The sequence below is a fragment of the Cetorhinus maximus genome, chromosome 3, assembly GCF_964194155.1.
Source record: "Cetorhinus maximus chromosome 3, sCetMax3.hap1.1, whole genome shotgun sequence".
Lineage (NCBI taxonomy): Eukaryota > Metazoa > Chordata > Chondrichthyes > Lamniformes > Cetorhinidae > Cetorhinus > Cetorhinus maximus.
Genome location: NC_135881.1, coordinates 54,645,425 through 54,659,440, shown reverse-complemented (window position 1 = coordinate 54,659,440; position 14,016 = coordinate 54,645,425). Strand labels below are relative to the sequence as shown.

The window sequence follows — 14,016 nt, the reverse complement described above, 5'->3', positions numbered from 1 at the left end:
ACTGTTGCAGCAATCTTTTCCTGAAATTCTATGTATGTTCAGGTTTACAATCAAACAGCTTCCAACCCTTTCCAATAGACTGGAGACAGACTGCACAAGGTCTTCAAATACATATTCAATATGAGACTTACAGTTGTTCTGGATCATGAGTCTGTTTATAGCATTGTGAACTTGCCATTAAAGGTGCGTTGTCAACAGTGCATTGCAGAGATAACAAATGACAGCATTAACAGCATTTAATGTGTTGCTCTGAAAGTATTGCGGCTTTTAACCTTGATATTTTATGATTTAGCAGCGGGCAGGAAAAACTTTCAGCATCTTTGAATTCCATGGAGCCCCAGCAGAGCTTAAAATGCAGAAGGTCTCATACCTGCTTAATCTTTAGTGGGGAATGGAAGCAAATTGAGACAAGTCATACCATAGGTGTAAACACTAGGGTGAGGATTTAGTAAGACATATCTCCTCCCCACATGTTTCCTGAATCAGTTACCCCACAGTCAATGATAATCACAAAGATTACAAATTACAAATGAGGGATGTAATCGCCCCCCCCCCCCCCCCCCCCCCCCCCCACCCAATGATTAAATGTAAGACATTTAGAATGGAGGGCAGAAGAAATCATTTTACTTTACACTGCAAATGCATTACGAGAGTTTGTGATTGAAGCAGAGATTATGCCAATGTTTCCAAGCGGTGGAAGGAAAGAGGAATAACAAAAAATGGGAGAGGGTCTGCACATGACTATTGCTTAAGTGAAGCATAAACATTAATATGGACTGAATGGGCCAAATAGCCTGTTTCTGTAGTAATTTCTAATATTATCTAGGCAAACGTAAAGAACAACAGTTATGATCAGGTTTTCTTTGTTCAGTTGTCACAACTTATCTCTGTATAATGTTACAATTGTGAGGTTTATAAGGTTATGATGTTTTTGAACTGTATCTTTAAATTTAGGGTAAACAAAGCGTGTCATATGATAACCTGTTCTGGAGTCTGCTGGACAGAAAACCTGGGTGGTTTGATTGTTAGAGATCAAAGGAACACTTTGATTGTTTTACTGGAAGAAGGTGTAAGGTACTTACGCTTGGAGACAATGGCAGCAGTCTCTGAGTTTACAATGAGTAGACTCTGAGTCTCCTAAAGTCCCAGAAAGGTGTTGAAGGTCTGTGTTGTAAACAGTTGTGCTGCAAACTGTCAATTTACTTCCAAGATGAAAGAGAGCTGGGCTCTCAAGGATAGCTAATTAGCATTTTTATCTGGATACAAAGCTATTGTGTTTCACGTTGCCACGGGGAAAGAGGGCAGAGGAAGCCTTTTTTGAGATCAGGTTACATCGCTACAAATCAGTGAATCTCAGACAGAAATGTATGGTCAGCAGAGAAAAGGGCTGCTTGGCTTTGTGAACTACCTCAGCTGTACATGGGTGGAGAGTGTCTCTTGTTGAAGGGAAGCATCCTGCAACCTTCAAAGGTTTCTGGGAGAATTGTCCTGGCATGGCTGGGGGTAGAAGAATCATTGGAACAGTTTTTAGTGCTGGTTGTGGATTTAAGAAACTCCAAAAACTGAGGAAAGTAACTAGAGATGGTCATTCAGAGTTATTGCTTGGTGACATGGGGATGCAGGAACCCATTGTAAGCTTGGAGCAACTGTGGACTGTTTGCTTTAAGGACTGTAATTCCATGGAGAGTGTGGTGTGTGATAACTATAGAAGGGGAACATTCCTTTCTGTAGTTAAAGTACAAGTTGCGTACAAAAAGAAATTAGCGTTTAGTCAACAGTGACTGGGATTTTCTGGTCCTGCCCAAGGTGGGAATCATCGTGGGCGGGATGGAAAACCTGATGGACCTGCCAACGATCCATTGACCTTGGGGGGGAATTTCTGGTACCGAAGCGGGCAGGACTGGAAAATCCCAGCCAGTGTACTTTTTTAGTTATTGGTTACAGCAAAAGTTTTACAACGTACAAATTTCATTGTGTCATTCTTTCAGCTCGTAACTGGAAGTTCAAACCTCTTTTTAAGAGTTATTGGTCTCCAGGGAGATTGTAACAAATTGCAGGCTCTTAGTGGGATTTAGAATCCACAGGCTGAGATAGGTAAACTGGGATTTGCTGAAGTTTAAACAAAGTTGAGAAAACTGTTTAAAAAGCATATGACTTTGTTACTAGAGGTATTAGCATGCAAAAGGAAGAAAGTGATGCCCCCATAACATATGGTCAGGCTATAGATGGATTATTGTATTCAATTCTGGGCACCACACTTTAAGAAATATGTCAAAATCTTTAAAAAGGTGCAGAAAAGATTTACTTGAGTGGTACCAAATGTAAAGGACTTGTTATGTAGTAAGACTGCAGAAGGTGAGATTGTTCTCCTTAGAATAGAGGAAGTTAAGAGGAGAGTTGGTAGAGGTGTGAAAAATCATGAACGGTTTTATAGGCTAAATAAGAAGAAACTGTTTCCAGTGGCATAAGGGTTGATAACACAGATTTATGTGATTTTCAAAGGAACTAGAGGTGACATGAGGATCAGCGCAGTGAGTTGCTGTGATCTGGATTGCCCTGCCTCGAAGGGTAGTAACTTTCAAAAAGGAATTGGAGGAAAACTTGGAAGAAAAAATTTACAGGGTATGGGGAAAAAAGCAGGAGGGGAACTAATTGGAATGCTCATTCAAAGAGGCACAAGTAATCAAATAGCCCCCCTCTTTGCTGTAGCATTCTATGATTCTGTGATTATCTTTCTAAAGTTAAATAAGAAAACGGTACCCTTATATGAAGAAGAGCATGTGTGACTCTGTGACAAGCTTGTGTTTACATAAGGTGAATCTTTTTGAGGCGCCGGGGGTCTTGCCTGCCAGCTGGAGAGCCAGTGAGGGACCCACGCTGCCCCATTTCAGGAAGGCCCCCGAACCACACGCCAATCGGGCCTATTGAGAACTAGCGGGCAATGAGAGGCTGGCAGCTCTTGTGCTCAGCAGTGCCACTGGGGAGGTGGTGGCTTTTGCCAGAAGGACAGGTACCAGAGTCCCAAGATCGCAGAGGGACCCAGGTCACAGGTAAGTGATGTTGGGGGGTGGTGGTTTGCAGGTGGGGGTCATGGGAAGAGGGGTGCTGAGGGGTCAGCAGCATGGGCAAGGGGGTGGCTCTCAGTAGCACCCCCCCTTCTCAATGTTGAGTCCGTCAATCAGGCATTGAGTGCGTTTGATCAAGGGACCGTGCCCCCTCCCACCCCACCCCATTGCTGGCAGCTGAGAAGCTAGCTGCACGGTTTTAGCTGCTGTGCACGCTTCATGGTGACAAGCCCACCTGCAGCTAGGTTAATACCAGCGGTGTCAGGATGATGCCCTTAAGTCATCATTAATTGACCACTTAAGGGCCTCAATTGGCAGCTAGGCAGGACGTTTCCACCCAGAACTTAATCCTGGGGCAGACAGGAAGGCAACTTCCCGCTTCCAAGTTCGCCATCAGCGAGAGCGGAAGATTCCGCCTTTAGTTAGAACAGTTGTGAGAAAGAAAGCAGAAAAATTTTTGATAATTTTGAAGAGAATTGTGATTGTGTCAGATGGGTTTGCAAGACTATGGTCTGCAGCTGAATTTATAAACTATTAGGTCCAAAGTCACCAATCCCTTCTAAACATGATATGCTTATTACATGCCATGTCTTAAATTACTCAGGTTATTGTATTCCAAACTTGAGTATTGCTGAAAAAAGAGACATTTTTTGTTGAAACTTCTTGTCTTGCAGTCATCAGGACAATTTGCAATAAAATGCCAATGTCAGGGGAAACAACAAATTATACTTATATTGTAGTATAAGAAGAAAGTGCTGATTGGTTGGCAAGTGGACTCTGATTGGTAGAAGCATTGCCATGGAGAAAGCACCAATTGATGGTGACTGACAGTTTACTGCCAAGCATTTTTTTAAAAATTAAAAATAAATAAATAAATAATTTAAACCAGGCAGCGTGACCCTGATTGGTCAAGACAATGCTCTGGGGAATGAACCAGCGAATGGCTGTCACTCTTGTTTAGCTGAAACAGGCGCAATGTGTGTTTACATGTCCTTTCTGTCTGCAAAGAACAGGGCCCTGTGTTTTAACATATGTAGCTTCCAGTACACGCAAATGCGCCACACTGTGAGCCAGACTGACAATCTTAAATTGGTTGTCAGCATAATTCTTAGCACACTAAGGATTATTGAGCAAAAGTTGTCCAATTGCGGAATCGCATCTAATGTTGGACACTGTGGCTGGAATTTCCCATCCTGTTGGTGTCGGGCGCCATGGTGGGGAGTTGGGGGTGGGGGGACAATATGACGAGAAGAACATAAATCAGTTTCACGCCATTGTGAAACCAGTTTGCGATCGCCCACTCCACCCATCTATGGCGGGCCGCGTTTCCCGCCAGCGCACGTCATGAACCTAATTTCAATACTTTGGCATCTCCCTATATGCCCTGCTCACCAGAATCATCCCCCCGCGCTGGATCATCCGAGCACATCGGCATGATTGCACACTGACATGTTTCACAGCTGTAAATGAGTGACATGCACCTGGCGAGCTGCACTTCAATCGAGACTTGGAGGTTTATTTGCCCACTTTGCTTCGCGCAGCACTTGCAGTCATCAGCGCCAGGCTTCACAGGCAGAACCGCATCATTTTTAGAGGGGCTTGTGGGCAGGTCTCTACCTACCAGACCATGGGGTGGCTTTTCAACTGCTGCAGGACTAGTGCTTGCTTGGAGAAGTGGGAGAAGTGACCTCAGGCAAGGGAAGAGGCTGCAGGGCAAAGGCTGTGCTGGGGAAGGGTGTATCCCAGGGTATGGGTGGGGCCACATGTTGACCTGTGGAAGATGGTGAGGGTTGAGGAGGCAGTCTCCAGAGGAGATGAGGCCAGATGGAGATGTAAGGGTGTGTGTGAGAGAGTGAGTGGTGATGTCCCTTGAGCTGGCATTGTGTCAGATGCCAGTGAATGTGTGATGGGCTTGTGAGTGTATGAGTTTCGAGAGATGAGATGGTTGACTTACCCAGGTGGCACGGATGAGATCATTCATCCATTTTATGCACCGGATAGCCAACATTTTGTGTGCAGCATTGGCACTGACCACCTCTGCCACTGCCTTCCAAGCCAGAGTGGTGAGGCTGATGGGCCTCTTGAGGCCAAAGCGGGGATAGAGGATATTACAGCGGGCCTCCATCACATCCAGAAGGCATCTCAGGGATGCGTCACTGAATCAGGAGGCTGCATTCTACTTGGCTTTTGGGGCCATGTTTTCACCAGAGCTGTCCTGGGCTGCAAGCATTAAGAAGGTTGGTGTACCTACACCACATGGACTACAGCGGCTTGAGAAGGCAGCTCACCACCCCCTTCACAAGGGCAACTAGGGATGAACAATAAATGCTGCCCCAGCCAGTGAAGCCTACATCCTGTGAATGAATTTTAAAAAGTGTGTGCGCGGCTGCAGTTTAAATATGGCATCCTGCATGAGGGAGCAGCGAGGTAATGGTGTTATGGGAAAATCAGAGGCCCCACCAGCGAGACGGCGCATTTCCTGTGGCTGCATAATTAATAAGGCGGGAATGGGACGATGCAGCACGAAAACCCATCATTGCAGCCGGCGGGTAAAACGACTTTTTTCCCGCCTGCTACCGCACTTTGTGTAAATTTGGGATGATTCCGCCCTGTGGTTTGAGTTTTGCAAGCCCGGGCTGGTTGGGTACGGTCTGTACCTTGCCCATTTGCAAACAGCGGAAGGGACATGCTGTTTGATACGATCCGCCAGTCTTTGGGACATACAGCCTACATACCATAAGAGGGTAGCCAGGGAAAGGGTAGGCCCACTCAGGGGCAGAGGTGGGAATCTGTGTGTGGAGCCAGAAGAAATGGGAGAGATACTGAATGAATACTTGTCATCAGTATACACCAAAGAGAAGGACTTAGCGGTCAATTTGTCTAGGGAAGACTGTGTAGATAGCCTGGATCATATTGAGATCAAAAAAGAGGAGGTGTTAAGGCGTCTTGAAGAATATTAAGGTGGGTAAGTCCCCTGGGCCAGATGGGATCTATCCCAGAGTACTGAGGGAGGCAAGGGAGGAGTATGCTGGGGGCTTGACAGAAATCTTTATATCCTCACTGGCTACGGGTGAGGTCCCAGAGGACTGGAGAATGGCCAATGTTGTTCCATTGTTTAAGAAGGGTAGCAGGGATAATCCAGAAAATTACGGGCCAGTGAGCCTTACGTCAGTGGTAGGGAAATTATTGGAGAAGATTCTTCGTGACAGGATTTACTACCATTTGGAAGCAAATGGGCATATTAGTGAGAGGCAGCATGGTTTTGTGAAGGGGAGGTTGTGTCTCACTAACTTGATCGAGTATTTCGAGGAAGTGACAAAGATGATCAACAATGGAAGGGCAGTGGATATTATATACATGGATTTCAGTAAGGCCTTTGACAAGGACCCTCATGGCAGACTGGTACAGAAGGTGAAGTTGCACGGGATCAGAGGTGAGCTGGCAAGATGGATACAGAATTGGCTTGGTCATAGAAGACAGAGGGTAGCAGTGGAAGGGTGCTTTTCTGAATGGAGAGCTGTGACTAGTGGAGTTCTGCAGGGATTAGTGCTGGGACCGTTGCTGTTTGTAGTATACATAAATGATTTGGAAGAAAATGTAACTGGGCTAATTAGTAAGTTTGCAGACGACACTAAGGTTGGAGGAGTTGCAGATAGTGAAGAGGATTGTCAAAGGATACAACGGAATAAAGATCAGTTGGAAACTTGGGCGGAGAAATGGCAGATGGAGTTTAATCCGGACAACTGCAAGGTAATGCATTTTGGAAGGTCTAATACAGGCAAGGATTATACAGTAAATGGCAGAACACTTAAGTGCATTGACGGGCAGAGGGATCTGGGTGTACAGGTCCCACAGGTCACTGAAAGTGGCAACACAGGTGGATAAGGTAGCCAGGAAGGCATATGGCATGCTTGCCTTCATTGGCAGGGGTATTGAGTATAAAAGCTGGGAAGCCATGCTGCAGCTGTATAGAATCTTGGTTAGGCCACACTTGGAATATTGCATGCAATTCTGGTCGCCACATTACCAGAAGGATATGGAGGCATTGGAGAGGGTGCAGAAGAGGTTTACCAGGATGCTGCCTGGTCTGGAGGTTATTAACTATGAGGAGAAGCTGGAGAAACTCGGATTGTTCTCACTAGAGCGATGGAGATTGAGGGGCGACTTGATAGAAGTTTACAAAATTATGAGTGGCATGGACAGAGTAGATAGTCAGAAGTTTTTTCCCAGGGTGGAAGAGTCAATTACTAGGGGACATAGATTTAAGGTGAGAGGAGAAAACTATAGAGGAGATGTGCGGGGCAAGTTTTTTACGCAGAGGGTAGTGAGTATCTGGAATTTGCTGCTAGAGGAAGGTGGAAGCAGGTACAATAGTGGTGTTTAAGAGGCAGCTTGACAAATACATGAACAGGATGGGAATAGAGGGATACGGACCCCAGAAGTGCAAAATATTTTAGTTGACGGGCAATATGATCGGCACTGGCTTGGAGGGCCGAAGGGCTTGTTCCTGTGCTGTACTTTTCTTTGTTCTTTGTTCTTTGTACCTAGCATTACACTGGCACTAAAATTCATATACCACATTGCTCATTTCAGGATCAGGATTTTAGAGCTAGCCTCAAGTTTCCGAGGTGGCAGGGGCCTGTTTTAGGTGCTTGGATGTGGCCTTTCCATGGTAGACTGGGGGGACCAGTGCTTCAGGCAGACCTAGACAGGCTTCACTGTCTGCCTGGGTGCTGCAGCAGCTAGAGGCCACTTTGTGGAGAGGCCCTTCCTACCACACAACCACCCCCACAATGATGGCCTGGCTGCAAAAGCCACTTTTAAATTTAAATTTTAAAGAAGTTGGAGTGAGGACACCTCCACTTTGAAGCACCCTCTCCCTTACTCACCTTCCATTGCAGCCTGCTGCTGCTCTCAAGCTGGAAGGCCTCTGATTGGCCCTCCAGTTTCAAGAGCTCTGCTTGAATCGGGCAGCCTCCTAGGGAAGATCACAAAGAGTGACTGTTTCCCACAAAGTGTGGGTTTCTGACCCCCGTTTCAATACGACCGAGGATTTCAGAAGCTTGCAGGGAAAATCCTGCCCATTGTTTCTGCAGATTAATTTTGAACTTACATTCCGCCTCCCCCATTACCACTCCAAGCAATGGCTGTGACAGGTAGTTTTAGATTTCTGGACAAGGATTGCAATGTGTAATTTATGCTGCTGTTAAACATACTGCTGTAGAGATGTGGATAAATAATTAAATATTTACTGTCTGCCCCTGCTGAAAAGTACTCTATATTATGAACCATTATGCAAAATCTCAAACACATTGCACACAAAGCTCTCCAGTTGACAATGCCATTGCTTTCCCTTGCAGATTATTTTCTATTATCATATGGCAGGAGATATTATTGGATCATTAATAGTGTACCAAGTGACTTTATCACATTATCGCACATTACTTTTCAACTTAACTGGAGACCAAGGCCATTACTGGCAGCGAGCTGTTATCACTCTCAGTGCTGATGAGGACTTTGAAATAATGTTAGAAGGATGGGTCGGGAAAGGATCTAAAGGAGTCATAGCACTTGATGACATCACCTTCACAAAGGAATGCATCTGTTCCTCCATTGCACTTCATACAGAACCAACTCCACTTCCTCCAACAGGTATGTGATAGCCACTTAAACCGTGTAACTAGATTTCCTTGTTAATTAGAGCAAGTCACCTAGGTGGCTTCAGAATATTTTTCTCTTATTAAAATTGGGACCAATGGATTGTGCAGTACTATCAATGCAAAGAACCAGATTTCAAAAGGGGCCATATTTTTGCTATCGAGGCCATTAGCTCAAGTCCAGACATAAACCCATCTTGATTTAAAGGTCCCTGTTAGACCCAATTCCTTCCCCCCCCCAACCCCCGGGCAGGTGGGGCTGGGATAGGGTCATGCCTGCTAACCCTAGCAGATCGTAGGCAGCCGCAACAAGAGATTGCACATTTTTTCCTCTGATGTATGCCCAAAAAATTGGCGTATTTGGGGATCCAGAGCAGAAAAATAAATTGTAATAACTTTTATATGAAGTCTACTCAAATGTGCCATTCAGTTGGTTTCCAAATCATTTTCAAAACAGACAAACTTAAATATTTTATGTGCTGTTTGCCTTTGATGCCCATCCGCCCTCCAAGTCAGTCACTATCCCCCATTTTGTCATTCCCCAGCACAGCCTGGTCTTCCTCTCTCAAGACAGAAGGCCATAAATTTAAGCATTTCTGACACAGCTGGTCTGGTCATCCATCACAATATTCGACTGAACTACGTTATGTTTTTTTATGTCTTGCTCTCTTCGTCCAAAATGTTTAATACTGCAGGATGTCTATGATTCATCCATTGGGATTATGGCGTATCAACAGGAAAACCCTCGCAGAAATTCATCCTCCATGTATAATTAACTTAAAAATAATTTAGCTATGGCTTAATTTAACACATTAACAAATCCAAAAATTAGTAAGAACTATTGAAGTTTAACATCAGTTGTTTTCTGACAGCTAATCAAGCAACAGTGTATTGCAATGCATGCTAAAATAGTGTGTATTTTGCAATATATGCTTTGTACAAAGGTAATATTTTCCTACATACTCCAGTGGATCCAACACAGAAAAACAAACTGTATTTACCCACATTGGTAACAGTTTCATTTACATTGGTTATTGTCTTTCCATATTGTGAGGTAAACTGCTTTACTGAGGATACTGCTAAAATGGTGTCCACCAAGAAGTTGGTGCTGTTTTAAGTGTCCACCTGGGGCACTCAAACACATTGAGAACTGTAATAAGCAAAATATTAATGTTCAGAACGAATTAAAATCAGCCGCAGGCCGAGAGGAGTTAACTTCTCAGAAGACCTTTGCAGTATTCATCCAATTCATCTGTTGTCCAAAGAACAAGATTTCATTCTGTTGAAATATAGGCATTGCCGTTTACTGTTGTTAATGGTAGGCTGCAAGGAACAAATTTCATAGTGCCTTTATCTTGGTGTTATTGAATCCTGTCTCATTCTTTATAAAACATTCTAAGCTAAAGAATGGGTGAATAAGTATTGGTGTGAGGGGGAATATTGAACGAGACATTTTTCAGGTCCTATTGATTTGTAACCCCAAAATAGAAGTAAAGCAGCAACAGTAAAAGCCCCTGGTGAATCATAGAATAGTATCATAGAATGATCATAGCACAGATGGAGGCCATTCAGTCCTTCGTGCCTGTGAAGAGCCTGATTAAGATTGGCATTAACCGTGTAAGAGAAACTTCCAAATCCTGCTTAAGGCTCAAGTATTGGATTTTGGTCAATGCCAGAAAATTATATTCAGAAGCAGTTTTGATCCATAGTTAGCGGAGGATGCACAAAGCTGATTGTGTCCAACTATGCAAATTTGTCTGCTAGTATCATGGCTTAGAATGCTCAATTGCAGCTAAAATTTATAAACCTAATGTTAAATGAACTATAAGCTGGTTTTGGATCATTGTTTTCAGCATAATCTGCTTAACAGATGGAAATGCAGGATTGGCAAAATAGATACCATAACAAACTTATTTAAACTTGTGCAGAAAAAGTAGGATATGTTTATGTTTAATATATATATTTATAGTGCATTAGGACATTGTACACTAACTGAAGATACAATTGAGAAAATGGGAATATCAAATGACCTGTTATACTTGATGTGCTACTGGGTGTCAAAAACCTCAATTCATATTAACTGAACCATAACTTATAATAGAAAAGTATCCTCTTTGTTATGGCTAGGTGAAGAGAACTGTTAACAGAGAACTTGGAACTGGGGCCAGTACTGGAACTTGCTGTGGATCTGAAGGTTTGCAGGGATCCCTGGAGCAATAAGATTGCACCTAGAGGCAAAGTGCAATTCCAAAATTTCCTTCTTCCAGGATAGGAAGCTCAGAGCTTCAAAACATGTACATGAAACTTTTAATTTTTTCTCCAGAGTTCTCCCTCTTAGAGAGAGACAAGTGCTTAAAGAGCTTGAGAGGGCACCACTGCACATTAAGCATGAAGTAAGGCAAGGTTAGAGGTCTCCATGAACTACCACAACCAGTACAGGGATTGAACCTGCTAACCAACCCCGCATACAACAGAAATATGTAGATATAAAGTAACATTTGTGAGTAAGTGCACAACATAGGTGTTGCCTCTTTAGAGATGTAGTATGATATGTGATATATGTAATTGATTTCAATTCGGATGCTAGTAGAGACACTATGATTAGACTCTGTGTCCCAAGGCTGGAAACCATTCAAATTAACTAAGGGCTCCACACTTGATCACTGAACATCAATGCCTGCTAGAATGTGTTGGCAATAGCTGAGAACTGGATCAGGCACAGCTGGTTTAATTCCATAGTCAAATAGCCCTACAATACTTACTGCAGAGGAAAATCATTGACATTGGTGAGGTGCCAGAAACTTGATATTATACCTTCAACTCATTCCAAACCCACTGCTGTAGTAGAGCGGGAGAGGGTCCTGCCATTTTATAGTGTTGTTTAGGAGAGCAATTTGATTATGTTACAAACTTGTGGGTGGCAAGCAGAATTTCCCATATTTGCTGTTTCTTTAGTTTCTATTAAATTAAAAACTTCTGAGCGAAGATTGTTTAATATAAATGGTTTATTATAGCATTTCAAAATAAAGTTAAACAATTGAGCCAGCAGTTTGGAAATATATGTTTTTTATGTCACAGTCCATTTTTTAAGTCATAGTAAGTCGTAAGTAGGTATGCCTTTACTGAGGTAAGAAGTTTTAAAGATAACACTGTAAACAAGAATTTTCCTTTAGAGATTCCCTTCAGTTGATAGCATTCGATGGAATAAAGAACCATGGGGAGATAATAAATGTATTAATGGAAGCAGGCACTACTGAAAGCTACACAGACCAACATATATTGTTTGCAAGTGACACTTCAGTGATCCCTCCATAACCTGTTTAAACTTATTCATGGGAATTCCTTTTTTTCAGGATCCTGCCCACATGGTTATTTGGAGTGCCAGAATGGAAATTGTTACCAACCAGAAAAGAGATGTGATTTTGTAAATGACTGCAGTGATAATACAGATGAAAAAGAATGTGGAACATCCTGCACATTTGAAACTGGGCAATGTGGTTGGAAAAATTCCCTGGCAGATAACTTTGATTGGATCTTGGGACAGGGTTCATTTCAAAGTCTACGGCCAGCAAACGATCAGAGCCTAGGAAATGAGAATGGTAATTAAGTAATTTATGTAGCATTCTAATATACTATAATGGGAGATAAAGGAAGAAGATAACTGTTTGAACTTGTAATTAGTGAATATGTTTGGCAAATCTTTTGCAATTGTTTGCCAGACACTTGATGTAATGATACAATTTATGCTAAAACTTCTGTCACAATAATATTTGTGTGGAATATTAATACAAGAAAAAGGTAAGGTCTGACTAGTCTTCCTCAAAATAATGACGATGCCTCTTTTATTATTCATCTGTGTACTTTCTATCTTATTAGAATGTTAAGTAATGAAACAAAAACATTTAAATGCAGCAATGAAAGTTGGGTTTAATATGATGATTAATGGTGGGAATTACAAATCAACAGCCAACCTGAAGGATATTTTTTCATAAACAAAACAATATATGATTTTCTTATCATTGCTATTGCCTCTACTGTTAAACAAAGAAAGTTTTGTCCCATGTTTATAGTAAATTGCTACCCATAAACCAAAATGGCAATTATTAAAATTTAAATATGGCCAAATTAATCCTCAACCAACATTTTCATAAATATAACAATTGCAAAATACTGCAGATGCTGGAAATCTGAACTAAAAACAGAAAATGCTGGAGCAGCTCAGCAGGTCTGGCAGAATCTGTGGAGAGAGAAACGGAGTTAATATTACGAGTCTTTGTGACTCTTTTTCAGAACATTTTCATGGTAATTGCTAAAGCTAGTAATCATGAGCTAGAAATTTGAGGGGGCCACCCCGTGTTTTTTTACTGTTAAACAAGTCCCTAACCCTCCATTGTGTTGGGGAGGAAGAATTTGTTTCTTATGATCTGCAGCATCTGCCATGTTGATGTAGGCAAGAAGGTGGGTGTCGAGAGTCCATGTCTGATGCAGGCATTAGGTTCTTTCCATATACAAATAAAAGGTCTAACATCTGTTTCAGGTCCCTCTGCCATATTAGTTTGTTCTGAGCTAATGAGTGCTGGCTGTATTCAGAAAACTTGAGGGGAAATGTTCAGTCACATAGTGCAGCTGCTGGTGCACCAAGCAGAGCACATTGCATCTAGAGGATAGACAGCATCACTGGGAGCTTCCTCCATGGCCCACACAGCATTCTTCAATGATTTCAATGAGAAAACGCATGCAGCTGTTCCCTGCACTGACTACTGTCCCTCAAGTTTGCATAGCATTGTTGCAAGTGATGCCATGCAAACAAATTACTTCTTCTAGGTCTATTTGTGGTCTTACAGATAAGTTCATTAAAAATGTGGAAGTGGGAGTTGCAACAGTGCTCCTCCTGGCTCCACACTTGAATCACGGTTTACAGCTGTTCACTGTTTGACACCAACACACCCTTTCCCGATTGCCACCACCACCCTTCTGATCCCAGCCACTTCTAACCACCCTTCTGGCTCTGGCCACCTCTCCACATATCCCTCTTCTCGTCCCTTTTAAGGGTTCATCGTCAATGATAATTAAGCCCAATACGTGCACCTTTCATGACCAACATCCCAAAGTGCTGTGCTGTCAGTGAGATACTTTTGAAGTGTAGACACTGTAATAATGTAGGAAACCACGGCAGCCAATTTACGCACAGCAAACTCCCACAAACAGCAACATGGTAACTACCTGAAAATCTGTCTTTGTGGCATTGATTGAGGGATAAATATTGGTCAGGACACAGGGGAAAACTCAAAACA

At 42.8% G+C, this 14,016-nt stretch overlaps 1 protein-coding gene across 1 annotated transcript in view; it reads left to right on the top strand.

Annotated features, from left to right (window-relative positions):
- The window catches only part of malrd1 (MAM and LDL receptor class A domain containing 1), a 314,776-nt gene that overhangs the window by 105,970 nt on the left and 194,790 nt on the right, over window positions 1–14,016 (top strand). The window contains exons 15-16 of the mRNA XM_078535594.1: window positions 8,426–8,717; window positions 12,076–12,321. Of these exons, the coding sequence (XP_078391720.1) occupies window positions 8,426–8,717; window positions 12,076–12,321 (538 nt within the window). The remainder of the gene's footprint in view (window positions 1–8,425; window positions 8,718–12,075; window positions 12,322–14,016) is intronic.